This window comes from Thermobia domestica, chromosome 7 (assembly GCF_964235325.1).
Source record: "Thermobia domestica chromosome 7, izTheDome1.hap1.1, whole genome shotgun sequence".
Lineage (NCBI taxonomy): Eukaryota > Metazoa > Arthropoda > Insecta > Zygentoma > Lepismatidae > Thermobia > Thermobia domestica.
The window spans coordinates 34,069,690-34,088,362 of NC_137460.1; the positions used below are offsets into that span (position 1 = coordinate 34,069,690).

General features: G+C 36.2%; 1 protein-coding gene across 2 annotated transcripts in view; it reads right to left on the reverse strand.

Annotated features, from left to right (window-relative positions):
- Positions 1-18,673, reverse strand: part of Pep (Protein on ecdysone puffs) — a 70,690-nt gene that overhangs the window by 24,452 nt on the left and 27,565 nt on the right. For both annotated transcript variants that reach the window (XM_081764476.1, XM_081764475.1), the window contains exons 5-8: positions 14,474-14,519; positions 12,186-12,275; positions 5,828-5,929; positions 1,178-1,324 (exon numbers count right to left, since the gene is read on the reverse strand). In XM_081764476.1, coding sequence (XP_081620602.1) covers positions 1,178-1,324; positions 5,828-5,929; positions 12,186-12,275; positions 14,474-14,519 — 385 coding nt within the window. The remainder of the gene's footprint in view (positions 1-1,177; positions 1,325-5,827; positions 5,930-12,185; positions 12,276-14,473; positions 14,520-18,673) is intronic.

An 18,673-nucleotide genomic window follows, 5' to 3' on the forward strand; every position in this document is an offset into this window, starting at 1 on the left:
GGGAAAGTGTCAGAACGCTAACATGATGACGGCGGAATTTGGAGTAAGAAAAGCATGTTTCGTTCAGCCTTCTTATAAACAGATGTCCTTACAATAAATAAATAAATAAATAAATAAAAGACCTAGAATTTACATAAGATTGGTTGATTCACAATTTCTTGCTATTCTTCAATGAAAGAATATGGAAATCAACTGTATAATGAATGAATTCTCGTATTTATAAATTAGAATACGATTAAAGTCAAACCTTTATCATTACTTCTTTTAAAAACAAGAATTAAAGTGAATTGTTGGTTGCGGGATTTTATATAGTTGCTGAATGGAACAGCAATGCCTAGGCAGCCACAAGCGAATTACGGTAAAACTTTAGATTTTGTACAATATTGTATCTTTAAAAAAAAAAAAAAAAAAAAAAAAAAAAAAAAAAAAAAAAAACTTTCAAGATTAGCGTCTTGTTTTCCCTTCCTGCAATAGCAAAGACATAGAAAGAAAAGCTTATTTTCATTGGCTACCAGTTGTCTCGAATGAAGTATAGTACCACGTGCACCCAAAAAGTACTAATAATTCGGCTACGAAGAACACTTCATTACGCACTTATTAAGACTTCCGATTTCTTTGATTTGATTTGATTCCCAGTTCAGAGTCCCTTTCAGCAGAAGCGAGGCTATGAGACATGGATCTACAGCTTAACGTGGGATCCGAACTACATAACTTCTATCCGTGAATCAAACCCGGGTCTCGCGTACAGCAACAAATATTAAAAATTAACATGACCTATAAACTTATAAGGAAAGAGGGAATTGTTACATCAGCATTTCACAATAAATTCATTACAGCAGTCAGTTTTCTTTTTGAATTTCCTATATAAAGTTGTGGTCAAAGTTAAATGACGTCGAAGTGTAATCAAACGGAAGGCATACTGTTAGCTACTGGGTAAAGAACTATTACTTGCTTTAAGTGCTGCCGACTTCACTATCATAGTACGAACAATGAAACATCTTTTTTTCTGCACTTTAGGGTCAAGCTAATAAGATTAGCATCTAAATCCTAAAAGCTGTAGTGCAAGAAAAGATGTTGGAAAACATACGGTAGTATCATTTCTAGTTCTAGCTGTTCTGATAGATTAAACTTGCAATTTCTATAATTACGAACCACCCACTACATGATCTTTCCTTACCTGGTGACGTCCTGTCTTGCGATGGACAAGAAGATTTCCAAAAAAGTGCAGATCGCACATCATGCAGTATTCTCGATTGCTCGTGTTCACCTTCTTTCCTTGGCGACGCATACGCTCCAATTCAATTTCACGCTGCTGTTCAGCAACCTATAAAACAATATTTAACATATATATATTGTATAAAAGGGGAATGTATTTGCCTAGTGGCATCACGTAGTAACCACTTAACTACGAGTTACAAATCTTGCAATATTAACCCAACTCAAACAGCAGGCGTGTGTATATCCCATGATCGACCATAATATGGGTACGAAGAGTAACTGACTCAAGAGGTAGTGTGGCAAGCCGACAATTTAACACGGGGGCTGCCCACTCCCGTCAGTATCTTCAGACAGTTTTTAGTGGCAATGATGAGTGCTCAACAATATCTGATACTGAACCGTTAAAGTATGACTTCGAACTCGAGCATAACGCTGTGGTAGCAACGCAAACTATTTGTCACGCGAAATGGGAAACTGCAGTAAACCACAACACAGCAACTGGTTGGTTCCAGAAATTTCGTGCAGATTGTAAAAATGTCGAAAATTAGGCAAGAGGGTAACAGATTTTGAGGTCATACGACAAGCATCGAGGAAATTTCATCTATCAGCACACGCCGACTGTCAAACTCAGCATCTCCTAGTCCATTGCACCTGCGTCATCTTCACTAACTCAGAAAACCATTGAAAGCTGCTGTATTCTGCCACAAAAGTTGACCCTAGCTAAGGCCTACAGGAGAGTGAATGTTTGCTATCAACTACTGCACAATCCGCGTCCGTTTCCTGGAACGGATTGTTACATGCGACGAGAAGTTGTTTTTGCAGAAATCCGAATGTGCAAGAAAATAGTGGTTGGGCAACGGCTAACTTCCAGAACCGATAGTCAAACAGAGCCGTGCTCTGTGTGAGTGTGGTAGAATTACAATGGGGTACACTTGCAGTTCATTCCTAACGGTCCTATCACCAGTAGTAATCTTTATTACAAACAGTCGGGGCGGATGTATGTCGCACTACATTAATAATATCATGAACTGATGACCCGAAAAAAAAAAAAAAAAAAAAAAACGTCCTTCTGCAACAGGATAACGCAAAACCACACAAGGCTCGAAAAACGCAATGAAAAATCAAGAACTTGATATCACTGAATTGCTGCACCCGGCATATAGTCCTGACAAGGCCCCTTCGAATTACTACCTCTTCGGTCCATGGCGCACTTCCTGAAATTACGATGCTTCACCAACCAGGAGGTGAAAACAGCAACGACTTCTCTGCCTCTAAGGACTAGACGTAGAATCGAGGAACTGGCAGGAAGGTGATTCCAGACAGTGTAACACAAGGAGCTATACTTTGAACCATAACCTGCTTTCATTGTACTAATAAATACACGTATATTGTGTACAAGAATATTGCAAGTCTTATATAAAACTCACCCTTGTAAAGTTATATTGGGCATGATTATCAGCCTTAGGCCTTTAAGAATCATATTAATTTCATGAAAATTCATATCCTAAGGACTGCAGCGGTGGAATTTCAAAAGAAAATACTTCGTGTATATATATATACCGGGTGCGTCATTTATAATGTCGAACCTTGATGACGGAGAAATCAAAAGAGAGAGAGAAACGAAACTTCGCACGAAGCAACTATACAAAGAAGCACATTGGTAGACGTATTATTTGACATCACCGAATTAACAGTGTAGCCAACCGAATATAAAGTTATGATTTTTTAAATGGAACGACCTAAATTTTATTTCATAATTGAATTCAACACTAAAAAGGAAGACGAAAGATATGCATCCCGCAGGTCAGTGTTGCAAACTTCTCGAGAAATAACGTTAAATATGTGTCACATTTAAACGCCTTTTGCACACACAGGGAGTGAGGTACACAATAGTTTTGCACAATAATTTAAATATTGACCAGAACGGTTTAAATTGACACCAAGTTTAGATGGGTCCGTTAAACAGTGTTGACATAACAGAAAAGACAAAAGTCGAGGTTGGATCTGGTGCAATAACTCGAGAAAGGCCATAAGTACATTACGGTTTAAAATTTATAGGACAATTTGGTATGTCATAAGAAGCATTCTCACGTTTATTTGAAGTCGATAAGTCAAGTACTTACCAAGATATTCGGAATGTTGTAAAAGCTGAGAATTTTGCGCTGTAGAAGTTGGTAACTGTCAGCTTTTACAAAATTCCGAATATCTCGGTAAGTACTTGACTTATCGACTACAAATAAACGTGAGAATGCTTCTTATGACATACCAAATTGTCCTATAAATATTAAACCGTAATGTACTTATGGCCTTTTTCGAGTTATTGCACCAGATCCAAACTCGACTTTTGTCTTTTCTGTTATGTCAACACTCTTTAACGGACCCATCTAAACTTGGTGTCAATTTAAACCGTTCTGGTCAATATTTAAATTATTGTGCAAAACTAGTGTGTACCTCACTCCCTGTGTGTGCAAAAGGCGTTTAAATGTGACACATATTTAACGTTATTTCTCGAGAAGTTTGCAACACTGACCTGCGGGAGGCATATCTTTCGTCTTCCTTTTTAGTGTTGAATTCAATTATGAAATAAAATTTAGGCCGTTCCATTTAAAAAATCATAACTTTATATTGGGTTGGCAACACTGTTCATCCGGTGATGTCAAGTAACACGTCTATCAATGTGCCCCTTTGTATAGTTGCTTCCTGCAAAGTTTCGCTTCTCTCTCTCTTTTGGTTTCTCCGTCATCAAGGTTTGACATTATAAATGACGCACCCGGTATATATATATATATATATATATATATATATATATATATATATATATAACTGGTCAAATTGAGAACTTAAGTCTATTAAAAAAGATGTATGTATCTCAGTTCAGAAGGTTAGAGAAGCCACACACTGTATACATAAGGGATTCAAAATACTGTAGATAAACTGATTTCAGAGTTTAGAACCTAACCACAAATCACAGCACTACACACACACCTTGATATAACTTAATGCATCTGTAACGTATTGCTCTATACTGTTGTCTTGTATAATCTCTAAGACACAAATAACCATATTACTTCACAGCTGCCTTCATTATCGAGAATGCCTACTTGGTTTTCCACACATTAAGACTTTTTCAATAATTTCCCTAAATAAAGTCAAATTTCCTGACTTTCAAGGTCTGTAGGAATACACACACACAAGCGAATCGCCAACACAAGTAGGGGCCTACATACCCGTTGCGTAACTGTTCTTCATAAAACTTTGGAATGCATGAGAACGTTACTGCTGAGTTGTCAACACTTCACTAATGAACTTCTTCTCAACTATTAGGGTATGTACAAAAAACCTACGCATCCTTAACTGAAATGTTCGGAAACTGTTTCAAAGGCTCAATGCTCCCTTCTATACTGTAGAAAAGACTTATGTTGCTACACGTATTAAATTCTGAATTTTCTTATTCGTAGAAACACGATGACTGAGTGCAGGGGCGAAGAAGTCTTTTGATTCTAGTTTTTCTATGCGCTGTGTGAAACTTTATAACTTCTAGGAACATCAATTAGTGGAAGAAAGAATAATCACTTATGCCTTTAGTATTAAAAAACCTTATATCTAGGGCTTCTTTAAGTTCTAGAAGATTAGTTTTCTCTGAACTTATTTTCTTATTCTTTTCACCGAACGCAAGAGAAGAAATATGAGGCACGCGGTTCAAAAAGTAATCTAGAGATTTGGACTATTTGAGTAAGCAAGACATGGTAGAAAAATAATACCGCAAGACGCACAACACAGGTAACATAATTGCTCCCTTTAGTAGAAGAATGTTTACTGCACGTAAATTCTGTCTGGTCATATATGACTGAAGAAAAAAAAAAAATATCAACGAATGATTATTGGATGTCTTCTGACTTGAAAGGATATATATATCTCTAAACACTAAACTCACGAATCGAGATACACAGTTAAGTTCCTCTGCTGTCAGTAGCAATGCGACATCGCACTATGCACACCGGTGCGGAAGAATTTTGGCTTTCTTCGTAGCTAGATAAAGGAACATTTCCACAATATTGGGCATAATAATATTTCTACGAAGAAGACTGTTCAGAATGTAATACGTATAGCACTACAAATATTTTCTGCGTTAGTGAAGAAAGGAGAAAGCCTTCGAAATATTTCGCGACTATTTCAGTTAACAGGCAGGTGAGTTGAGTTTTTCTTTTGTCATATCATCCTTCGCTATTACTTACCAAATGTGCTTTAACTTCTGCCCTCATTTCAAAATGTTTGACAAATGTAGGTGAATATCACCTTTTGTTTGCGACTATGTGACATGTTAGCTTCAACTAACAATTAAGCGAGTAAGTTTCCAGGACTCGTAAATACTTTGGCAACTTTCTATTCAGGAATGATCGGGTAAGCATTATACTACTGTATTTTCTTCTTAAAATGTAGGAATCTGGAATCTATTATCTTTAAGCAAGTTCCTTCAAAAAGTGGCTAACTAACAGGTTTGTGACAGAGTTTAGGCTCCCTAACCTACATATATAAATATTTTATCCGTTCCAGGAAAAGATGCAAAAATACGGAGTCCAACTTTAGGGAAATTTTAACAGAAACTAACCTTTAACTCATGCCTCATCAGTTCCACTTTAATTCGGTAACTCTCTTCCAGCTTATCCATCATCAATTGGTGAGCTCGACCTTTCACGTGATTCTCGAAAGACTGCAATGTAAGAATTATAAAAATATGTAACAATAGTATAGTATACACTTTCAAATTATTAATTTGAAAGTAAACCTAAGCAAACAGCGACATATAATCAAGCATAAATTTCTACCTGACCTTGTTTTCATATTGTCAAACTAAACACAACTATACACTCAGCAAGGCTATGTGGAAGTCTGATGAAGTCACAGTTATTGTGTTAAAACTTATGTGATTGTGTGTTTTATATATTATCACATAGCCTTGCTCAGTGTGTAGTTGTGTTTAGTTAGATAATCAAGCAGTTCCAGTTCATATATTTTATATTACTTTGTTTCGAGTTCAGCATTCTTTCTCAGCACTAATATATGTTTATATAGCTACTTATGTATCAATCTATATATATATCTGTATTTATCTGTATACATATACAGGGTGTTTCAAAACAACACCGACAACGTTTGGGAGGTGATTCCTGACACCAAGATAACACACAAAGTATTGACCAACCTGGGTGCACAAGTGCTTGCTTTCGGAGTTATAGGCTGCCGAAAACTTGAAAAATTAAACTTTAAAGGTCCATAGCTCCAAACCTATGGGACCTACTGTAGTCGGGTCAAAACTTCACTTAGGAACTAATATGTGCGCTATCCAAAAATACATGTTTCAGAATCCTAAGGTACTCATGCAACAATTTTTATAGAGGAAATTTGACTGAAGGCATATAATTTGAAGTACTCATCAACTACCTCTGTAAAAATTGTTGCAGAAGTACCGCAGGATTCTGAAACTTGGATGTTTGGATAGGGCACATACCAGTTCCAAAGTGAAGCCTTGATCCGACTGCGGTAGGTTCCATAGGTTTGGAGCTATGGACCTTTAAAGTTTATTTTTTCAAGTTTGCGGCAACCTGTAACTTTGAAAGGAAGCATTTGTGCGCCCAGGTTGGTCTATACTTTTTGTCTTATCTTGGTGTCAGGAATCACCTCCCAAACGTTGTCGGTGTTTTGAAACACCCTGTATAAAAGATAGACTAACTATTTATTGCGATTAAATTTAGATTGAAACACTCATCAAAAACATGATAAGCCTTTAGTGTTCACTGCAATTTGTGTTCCATTTCACTAGATAATTGGCCATGATGGGTTATCTGCAACTGCAAAAGATGCCTGAGAATAAAAAACACAAACAGAAAGCTGATGAAGCCGCTGCTTACTCAAGCAACAGAGCCTCTGCCCAGCGACTAAAGTCCATTCTAAACAAGAAGCAAATTGACAGCTCAAAAACACGTGCAAGTTTGTTTTGAAGAAAGGAGTCTACGTCACACAGTTATTGCGGTCACTCAGCGAGGGTCGAATCATAAACGCCCTTTTACCAACAGTGGGTGGAGGGTTTCCTTGGCAACAGACCTTAACATTCCAATGTTGCTGCTAGTAAACACGTGTTTTCAGAAAGAAAGAAGATATTTTTAGTGTTTCGTTTCCTTGTGTGTGGGAGTGATTTCTAGATTATTCTTGTGCATTCGAGTTTTATCTTTGTGTACAATTCTGTAAATATATTTGTATATGTGAGATATTTTGTTGTATATATCGTGCGGTGTTGTGTGTTTGTGTATATATATATTTATATTTGCGTATATAACGAATATATAGGCTATTTTAAATAATGTCCAGTGAAATGGAGGACATTCTCCCTGCAAAACGGCCGAGAACACATTCTTCTGAAAGAAAGAACGTTTTAGGGAAAGGTATTCCTATTAAAGGACAATCAAGGGAAATTATTTGCTCGGTTCGGGACTATTTCGAACAGGAAAGGGACAATGGAGGACCGATTATCCCTGTAAATAAGGTGCTTGACAGGACTGCCGCTGCTGTAAAAGTAAATAAATGTACCATCGTGAAAATTGGCAAGGAGAAGTTCGAAAATGAAGAAAATCAATCCAGGTCTTCAAAATTAGAAACTCCAGGCAAGAAGAGAAAAGTAAGTAAACGTGTGACGAATTTGGATACTTTCCAAAAAGACGCTATACGGCGACATATTTATTCTTATTATCAAAAGAAGGAGCACCCCACTCTCCTGAAATTACACGCGTCACTCCAAGAAGCCGAACTTTTTCAAGGAAGCAAAACATCCTTGTATAGTATTATTAAAAAGTTGGGGTTTTCGTATAAGAAAATAAATGGAAGGAGACTTTTAATGGAAAAGCCGGATGTTTCTGCGTGGCGATGTAGATTTCTTCGGGAAATATTAAAACATAATTTTGATAATATAGTGTGGCTTGATGAAACCTGGGTGAACGTGAACCACAGCGTTAGTAAAGGATGGACCGACAACACGCTTCATGGCACAATGGGATTGCCGTTAGGTAGAGGGGGAAGGATTATACTTCTTCATGCCGGTACGTCTTCTGGGTTTTTCCAAAACTGTTCCCTTCTCTTCACATCGAAGAAAACAGGAGATTATCATGAGGAAATGAACCAAACGAAATTTCTTCAGTGGTTTCAGGAATCTCTTCTCCCCGAACTGCACACGCCATCCATTATTGTTATGGATAACGCAAAATACCATTCAGTTATTGCTGACAAAGCTCCTACTATGGTCACTAGAAAAGAGGACATTGTTCGTTGGTTAATTCAACGCAACGTGGAGGTTCGAGATGATTTGAGAAAAGCAGAATTAATGCAACTCGTGCAAAGATACAAACCCCAATTCCCCACATACGTCATTGACAAAATCGCTACTCAACATGGACATAAAGTAGTGAGACTTCCCCCTTACCATTGTCACTTCAATGCCATAGAACTTATTTGGGCACAAATTAAAGGGTACGTTGGCCGTAAAAATAAAAGTTTCACCATGTCGTCTCTTGTAAAATTAACAGAAGCCATAGCCTCAATTACGCCAGAAAACTGGAGAGATGCAGTTAACCATACGTATAAAGTTATTCAAGATGCATGGAAAAATGAAGGTGTGCTTGAAGAAAGTGTAGAACAATTAATAATAAGTGTTGGTGGTTCCAGTGATTCATCTGGTGAAGAGGAGCTTAGTAGCAGTGACATCAGTAGTAATGATGATGATGACTTGAGTGGAGTCTATCCACTGGAATAAATTACATTTCAGGTATGTCTGATTCTAAATTATGCTTGCATTTACCTTTCTAGGCCTATACTGAAATAAAATGAAAATAGTAGTTCTTTCAGAAAATGTGTTACGGGGGGAGGACACAAGTAGTATTCTGGGGGGCACTGCTGGTACTATTTTATTTATTATTATATGATAAGACGTATTATTTTGATCTCGTCCGGGGGCACTCTCACAGCTCCGGAGGGGCAGTGCCACCCCAAAAACATGTCTAAAAGAAACCCTGAATGACAAAAGCAAACTTTTTTTTTTTTTTTTTTTTTTGGGACAGCACAATATATATAATATGTTCCAGTGACAAAAAAATTGAAAAAGCAAAATCGTCGCGGGAACCAAAAATTGTTTACTGATCTCATTGCAGAAATACTTGTTTCTTACGTTTAGTCAGTATAGTACCGTAGAACGGGGTGAAATAGATCACTAGCACACACCTACATTGAAAGAGTGCTGTCACCTATCGTTTCAAATTGAGTGTAGGAAATATATCATGAAAAGAAGGGTGATTAGACACGAGATCCGTGAGCATAGAAAGTTAAAGTATGATGCATGCAGATTGTGTGTATAGTGCAAATTTGCTTAATGGTAAAAACGTAATTATTGCATCATCTTTGAGTTTTACGTCCCACGGTTATGCCGGTTAGGCTAAAGGAGACGGTGATAATGAGAGATGAGTGAAATGGTGGAATGAAGAAAGTGGGAGGAAACGGGAGTACCCCGAGAAAACCCACGAGCACGGTGTTTGTCCACCACAAAGTTCACTTGGCGGGGGCTGGGATCGAACCCGGGACCCCAAGCACCAGAGGTGAACGCTCTACCACTGAGCCACCGCGCCCCCCCCCGTAATTATTGCAGAACCCTGTTTCCGTTATATTGGCGTGACTACAGTACGCAGTTATAGCTTTTAGCATCTGCTAGAGAAACAACACAGAAAACTAAAAAACTAAAGATCATTTATTTGTAAATATTTGTTGACAAATTTCTAACAAATGCATATTTCTACCAGCTCCAAATTTCAGATGAATCCGGACATTCAGAAGTGTTTTGTAAGTTCTTTTTATCCTCATGATTTGTTTATATTTTTCATTTATTTTTTTCCTCATAAGCATTTAAAAGATGTTCTACTGTATTAAAAAAAAAAAAAAAAAAAAAGTACTTTCTTTACAATCACAAGCAAGATTTCATTTCTCTCTCTCTCTCTGTCACATAAACACACACACACACAGCCCTCCCCCTTCCCAACATGCAGAAACTGGGACGACAAACATATCTTTTCATCCATCCAAACAAATCAATATTTAGAGATTTCCTTTTTCGTTGAGTCACAAGACAGTTTTAGCCCGAGAACTAACCGGGATGCGCACGAAGTGGCAACAGCGTACCACGTGCTTCTCCAAACGTCAATTTGCTTCTAGTTTAGAATGGACTATAGGAACTGGGATTCATGTTCGGATTTTTCATCGTTTATCAAAATCAGATATATCTTTTTCTACGACATTTTTAATTTAACATACTAGTTTCTGCGCCCAAGTCTTTGGCCCATTGTACACTGTAAGTTAAAATCAAGCTTGTTTTCATTTAAGTTTTACCAACCAACCACCCAAAATTATGTACCACGTACACTGTGTTGATTTAAATCGCTGAGTAGCAAGCAATATGCATTAGTCTGACTGTCTTACTATCAGGAATTAGCGTGACCCACAGACTGAGATGTTAAGTCTTTTATTACTAACCACATACAACACCCACATATAATAATATATAACCACATATAACATTCACGGTCTGCAGCTTATGCCTTTAATAAAAGAAATACAAATTTCGCTGTATTCGATTCCGGAAGTCTGCGCATATATCTATAGTCAGTAAAGAAAAATCATGTGTGGCGTGCACGTATAGAATTAACAAATTTTCTTTTCAACTTGTATGACACGTATTTAACCGAGGACTAACGATAATGTTTCCAGCAACACGAATGTTCTTCAAGTGGGACAAAGAATTTCGAGTAATGAGCAGTGCTGCGTCTAAGTGTGGAAAAATTTGAAACGCGTGTCCGAGCAAAATATTGACAACATTCAACGAAACTCGAGTCCTAGGAAACCAATTTAATGTGCCAGTTTAGAGTTTCACATTCCTCCACAGTCCACATGCATCTATCCTCAGTGACGAACATAAAATGGCAGAGATCCGCCGAAGAATGTTGGCCACAATCGAGGAAACATGATTTGTTGGACAGTGTGTATACTCCCTGTAAAGCAATATTTCATGTGAAATAGATAAACCAAAAGTTAGCATTTGCGGAAGTAAAAATCCACACGATGTTCGTAAAGTTGAACGAAACATGCTGGACCTGAATGTGGTGTGAATTAATGAACAACCAGGTAATCGGACCTTGCTTTTCGCTGAGGCAACGGTCACTGCAGCAAAGATCTCGGTATGTTGGAATTGTATACAGCACTTTAACTTCTTTTAGGGCCGACAAGATGAGTGGGCCCACGATACCCCACTTTGTGGTCCTGGTTAATTTCTAAATAGGCAGTTCTCCATGTGGTGGATAGAAAGAGGACCAACTCTTGCTTATCTGTACGATACTCCTCTCTTATGTCATGGATTACTTTCTATGGAGCTTGTGAAAGACTAGGCATATGCACACCCTATAGGTCTTGGGCGATTTAAGAAGCATCACTTGTAAGGCTATCGACATCACGTTTTAAATGATGCTGAATAAGTGGGCATATCAAAAGTTGAGAATTGTTTGAGTACGATGTAAAATGCATTAATCTTTGTTTACATATTACAGAGATTAGTGGAGCAATGGTGACTCACTGATAAGACTACTCATGAGGTTCAAAGGTTAGATCCCACCTCGTCTGAAGTGAGCTTTGTGGTGGACAGACATCGTGTGCGTTCGTTTTCTCGTATCTTCCAACTTTATTCATTCTAAAGTTTCCTTAATTTATCACAGTTTCGGAGCGTAAAAATTCAATTCCATTCCACAAAAATTATTAGCGAACATTACATTACTTTTCGAAACTACATTAACACGGATATCGTGTATTGTGTTAAATATAGTTTTCAATGACACATTTATTTGTTCCTTAATGAAAAAGAGATGATAATAGTAAATATTACTTACAGTTTCATCCCACATATGTTTCTTGCACACATGACAGAACAGGAATGACTGCGGAACTCCGGCATATCTGGAAGCAATGTCCTTGCCACTCTGAAAATAAAACAACCATACACATTATCATTTTAATATCACATATAGTCAAGTTATGCCAGAAGATAAAACAGCCGAATATAACAAAACAGCTTGGCCACCTATCGAATTCTGTTCACTACGCGGTATCATTGCTCCATACACTGGCTACTTATGTAAGTCGGACAATGGAACCAAAAGAATAGCTAACCAAGGGTCTCCGTATCTTTTTTTCATACTTAGATATTTATAAAGCTTTTATCTATTTATTAAAATTATACCATGCCTGTTGTCCTGTATGGCTGCGAAGCATGGTTGCTTACTCTGAGGAAAGAACGTAGACATAGAAACTGGATCCAGTTGGTTGGAAGTCAGTGGAAAGCTTTTGTGAACGTGGCATTGAATCTCCGGGTTCTATAGGTCACAGAATCATTTATTTATTTATTAGGATTAGACAAGTGGGACTTCTAATACTATAATATTAGTGGTTCGTCCATCTGCTCCATACTACACACGATAACTCTTAAACGGAAGCTATTTTTCGCCATAGATAGATACAAGAGCAATTATCTTGGCCGAATTTGTTAATGGAGCCAATCCGCTACGATCTTCACAGATAACAGAAAATTTTATATTATATATATATATATATATATATATATATATTAGGGAGTCGAAAATCCGAACTAATTGGGACTACAGTAGTTCGGATTTTCGAAAATGAAAAAAAAACATTTAGGCTTAAATATACTGTCGGTATGCTCTTTTATCGATACAGTGGTTATACAGTACAGTAATTACAATACCGTACGTAAGGCTACTTACATTTAATGTTTCTGAAAAACCTGCTCGTACACGAAATTACAATATTCTTGTAACTCACACTTAAAACTTAACTTGTATAGGCCTCAGGGAAAATAAAAATATGTATGACAAACAATTACATATGAATGAGCTTTCGTAAAAACACTGATTTCACACAAAGAAAATTGAATTAGTGTACTGTCACTAGCTTCTAGGGACCGCGTTCATATTTTTGACGTCCTATTGTATATATGGAGAGAGATTATCCTGCCGTATTTGAAACAAAAGTAGTATGAGTTGCACGTCTCGCCGCTAGATGACAGCAGACATTTCCAGCGGTTGACATCTACCGGACGAAATTAACACTTTTAATGCGTGACGAATAACATGTTACATTTCTGCCAACTGCCTACAGTGCAAATGTAACCTGCGATCGTTATCCTAATTTCCAGTATTTAAAACTCATGAAGTACACAACAGTTGATTTGTAGAAACTGGAATGTTAGAAGCAAGATGGTTTAGATATTCACAAGATACCAGATGACAGATTCTTCGACTTGATAACGAAGGCAGCCAAATCTTCAATCAAGAGATGAATACTTTCCAAGATGAGTTTTTGATTTTAGACCACCATGTATTTTCCACGTTTAGTTCCTAAAATTCTAGTAAACAGTAACTGTTAAGAAACCTTCATTTACGTTTATATTTCAAATATTAGGTTATATTCTCAAAAAACAGATGCTCATATTTACAAACATTTACCATGTGCGTCCTACTACAAATTACTAGTGGCAAAACAACAGACAAGTGACATCACTGGTCATGTGACGACGAACCAGCGCTAATGCCACACTAAAGCAGCTGTAAGACCAGGAGGATGATAACTATTGCAGCTGGTCACCTTTACTTTTTCTTTAGCTTGCTTAGAACTGGGCTTTTTTTTTTTTTTTTTTTTTTTTTTTTTTTTTTTTTTTAAATACTTAGTTTGCTTGAAACTCTGTGGGACTCTTAATTTTAGCTACCTAGCTTGCGTGAAGCGTTGGGGCTCTTAAATCTACTCCATTTAGCTTGCTTAGAGCCGTGTAAAACCATTTTTTTAGACTGCTTGGGCCCTGAAATACTTTTTTTTATTAAACCTAGTATTAATGAACCATTAATATTAAAATAATTTTATATTACACTGTTTATAATTAAAAAAAAAAAAAACATTTCGATGTATAACTTAGCTCCATCTATAGCTGCATAAGGGAAACTACAATATACATTATACGGACAAAGAGACTATTGAAAAGCTAAACTCCTAAATGATGAACTTTGATTTTTAACGTTGATGAGAGTACACTAAACTATTGATGAAAGTGCAACTGTTTTCATCACTTCTTGAACAAAGGAATTGTAATTTTAAGAATACTAACCTTTTCATCCTCTTCATCATCGTCTTCTTTCTTATCATCATCTTCCCTGTAAACAATAGTTTCTTTTATTAATAATGACATCATTCATATATACAAAAAAAAAAAAAAAATAGGAACGACTTAGGAATGAGTATTAACTTAAAAAAAAAAAAAAAAATACTGATCTTAACAGATCAAACTGCAAATACATAAATATTTTCTGTGAAACTCCTTACATTGAACATTTGAAAGGATCACGAATGGAAGCTCACTTACTTCATTTAAATATGAACATCCTTAAATAAACCGATAAATGCGCCACAGCTAGAATATTTATCACCAAGGTAAACTTATATTTTTCACTCCTTATTACTCCAGTTTCTTTCCCCCCCCCTATCAACACGCAAAATGCCCCTTGTTAAAATTTAAAAAAAGCAGATTTTTTTTTAGTTCGTTGAAACTAATTTTACGCTGATTTGAGTGCCTTACTACAGTTCTTCTGTTTGTGCATTCCCCAATCACTAGACGTAGAAAACGTGAACTGTAGGCTCTATGCCTTGTTGTGGAATTGCCGATGACAAGAATATAACTTTTATTATCCATTTTCATCAACTCCAATTATACCTAATCCACTTGTTTTAAAAACGAATTTTAACATAAATTATGTTAACGACATTGAATTTAGTGTATTATTATTATTATTATTTACAACCTCACATAAAACTGTGTTATCTAATAATTCCTGGTGTTTTATTTCTTTAACCATCGCACACGGTTTCTCCATCATCAATCAGAAAATTGTCCGAACAACTACTGTGACTTTCAAGAAAGAAAGAAAGAAAGAAAAAGTACTTATGGCTGTTACTGAGTGTATGAACAAGGACCTAACGAAAAGAAATCGGTATGTAACTTCCAAACGGAATTTCTGAACTGGTATGTTCTATTCTTCAAATGAGTACTGAACATATAGAATTTACAAATGTACCCAGAGCACATAAAATCTTACAATTCATAGTGCAAAGGTCATTTTATCCGGTCCGTGTTAGCGTTAAGTGTGTAGTAGTGTCCCTAGGAAAGATTGGTCCAATATTTACTAATAAAACTAACCAATACTCGAGGTGTCAAAGTACTGACCCACTCTTGAACTTCACCATGGCCTGGAGTATCAAAAATAGGGTCCATTGGTTGGTTGGTGAATTTGGGAGTTTAGCGTTCCGTTCAGCACTGAGGCTATACAAGACGTGAACCTCGAGTTTAACGTGGAATCTTAACAAGATTCCCTACCGGGAATCGAATCAGCACTCTCACACCGAAGGCGTTTACGCTAATCACAGTCACGATGGAGTTCAATATGTGGTTCATATAAGACGAGGGACTACCGCATCATACGAAGGATGTTGTCACGTCAACGACTGCATTATTACATACCTATATAGACAGGGATAAAAATAAATGTTAGGAAGACAGAAGCTATGGTGACTGGAACAAAGGGGACGGTGTCAAATATAGAAGTAGGTGGGGAGAAAATAGAATAGGTGAACAGTTTTCGATAGCTGGGTGGTACTATTAGTGATAATTTGAAGTGCGAACGTGAAATAAAACCAAGGATAGGAATGGCGAAAGAAGCCTTTAGGATGAAGAAAATATTAATTTGTGGAAACTTGAACAAAGAGCTGAGAAAAAAAAAAGACTCATAGAATGCTTCATGTGGAGTATTGTACTGTATGGGGCAGAAACATGGATACTACGCAAAATGATGAGAAACGATTGGAAATTTTCAAAACGTGGGTGTGGAGAAGCATGAGTTGTTGTGTTGAGTTGATTTTTAACGTCCCGTTCAGCAGCGAGGCTGATTAACGTGGACTCCGAACCACTTGAGCTCCCGAACGGAAAACGAATGAGAGGATGTTAGAAATGGTGGGGAGAAAAGAATAATTTTAGACATTATCAAGGACATGTTAGAGGTTATGGCGGCAAAAGAGAGAGGGAGAGGACAAAGGAGAATACAATTAATGAGTGATATCGAAATAGAAAAATTGTACGTGAAGACAAAAAGGTTAGCAGAAGACCGTGGAGCATGGAAGCTTCTCAGTTGCAGCAAGTGACCTGCCTATAATCGCAGAATACCTATGATGATGACAGACAGCAGAACTGGACTAGTTATCCTACTTCCCTGATCTTCACCCAATGACTTTTTACTTTAATATTACCTAAGAACATGAAAACAATACCTACAACATAGCTAACAATAAGAAATTAAGTTCGGTCATCTACTTTCGTCTATGGTAGTTTTTTTTTTCTGCCTTATTATTACTTGATAGTTCTTACATTGATTATTTCAGAAACTCTGTCGGTTACGTAATGTTTGTCCTTAATATAGTATCTACTTTCATTGACAAATTGGAACGATTTCTTGTCGTTAAGTCCCATCCCCCTTTTTTATTTATCACTGTGATTTAGTGTAAAACTTTAATAGTTGTTATTTACAAAGTTAATTATGCTTTTTAAGTTCATTACGATACTATATTCTATCAGGCTGTTGGTGACAAATCTACGACTGAAAATCAACCTACTCTCAATCATTAATACAAACAATATGAACGAAGGATTCCACAGAAATAATTTCCATAACATGACTATTACACAATTTTCTTGTTATATGTAATTAAGCACTGAGGTAAACATTCAGACTTTATTTATTTACGGTAATTACGCAAAGTTAACCTTTTACACGCTTGCGAAAAGCAACTCGTATTATTTTCTTCTATAGGTTTTATAGCATTAAAAAAAAAAAAAAAAAGTCAAGGAACATATAAACAACAATGATTTTTTCTACTTGGTAGAAATGTAAATATTTGGTGATTTTTGAAAACCATAATAGACGTAGGTTAACAATAACAATAAAAATATACGCACCTATTAGCGAGAACGTATTAACCCATAGTATTTATATATTAACCGGTTGCTGCTACTTTTAATTATAAGATTAAACAATCATTACTACTACATAAATACAGATATAATTACCAATGGCGGTTAGCACACTCCTGCAATTTTAAGATTTTAATCACGATACATTCCTAGTTTATATACATAATAAAAAATCAAATAGTGTCATATATTCTTACACAAACTTCACTAATTCTTAAACCACTACACTTATTACGTAAGAGCACAAACTTATCCTTAATGAAGCAGTACAATAAGTAACTAAATGAATACTTGTTATTTCATTGCTGTAAACTTTTAAAGGTATCATACTTTTTCACAACCACTTGCTTTCTAGATCGAACACAAAACATAAGCGGACCGGTCGAAAACTGAAACCAAGAGCTTATAATGAATAAATCAAAAACATTAAAGATCTTATTTTAATGGATACTATAAAACTAGCATATCACTTTTATAAATAAACCTTAAAAATGTATGCAGATCCAGTTTCGTCCAACTAGCATGTTGGGTAATGCTTATTATAATTTTGCGCAAGAAAGTGCAAAAAACTTGCTTAACAAACACGAAAAATTGATTATACTTTTTATCTTTCTAAATACAGAAGAATACGATCCCTATGGAGCCCGAAAATAAGACAGCGTTATCACTACTCTTGCAGCGTCATCAAGCCCTACATTATAGCCATCTACAACTACAAAACATGCGTTTCATTCTACAATTTGTGACTTGACTCACTAAAAAGTGCCTTGTGTTCTTAATGCACTGAAAATACGGCTGTCGGCTACGAACCTTATTACTAAAACTAAATTCAATCTATGCTTATACTTTTATAGAAATTATTCTGCAATAATGGCCAATACTATGTGCTCTTCTGGTCCTTTGTTTAAGCCCCTTAAATTTTACAAATTTAAATCACAACCTCATTTCTTTCCCGATTAGTTTAAGTTAACATTACTACTTAGTACGAAACAGCAACAATAATTTACAACCTTCCACTAATATCTGACATATACTGCATACGAGAAATTACATTTACAATACACTGTAAACCTTAAATTTATTTATTTACTGATTCTACATACATGCTAAAAACCACGATACTATCTTAATATATGAATCTTGTCGTATGTCGTCACTTACTGGTATTACTTACCGGACCCATGTCACTCAATCCGTGTTGAAGTTTACAAAATACAATCTTAAAATATCCCATACAACAGCACGATGGGTTCATTTACTTTATTTTACTGATAAAAACGAAAACAAATT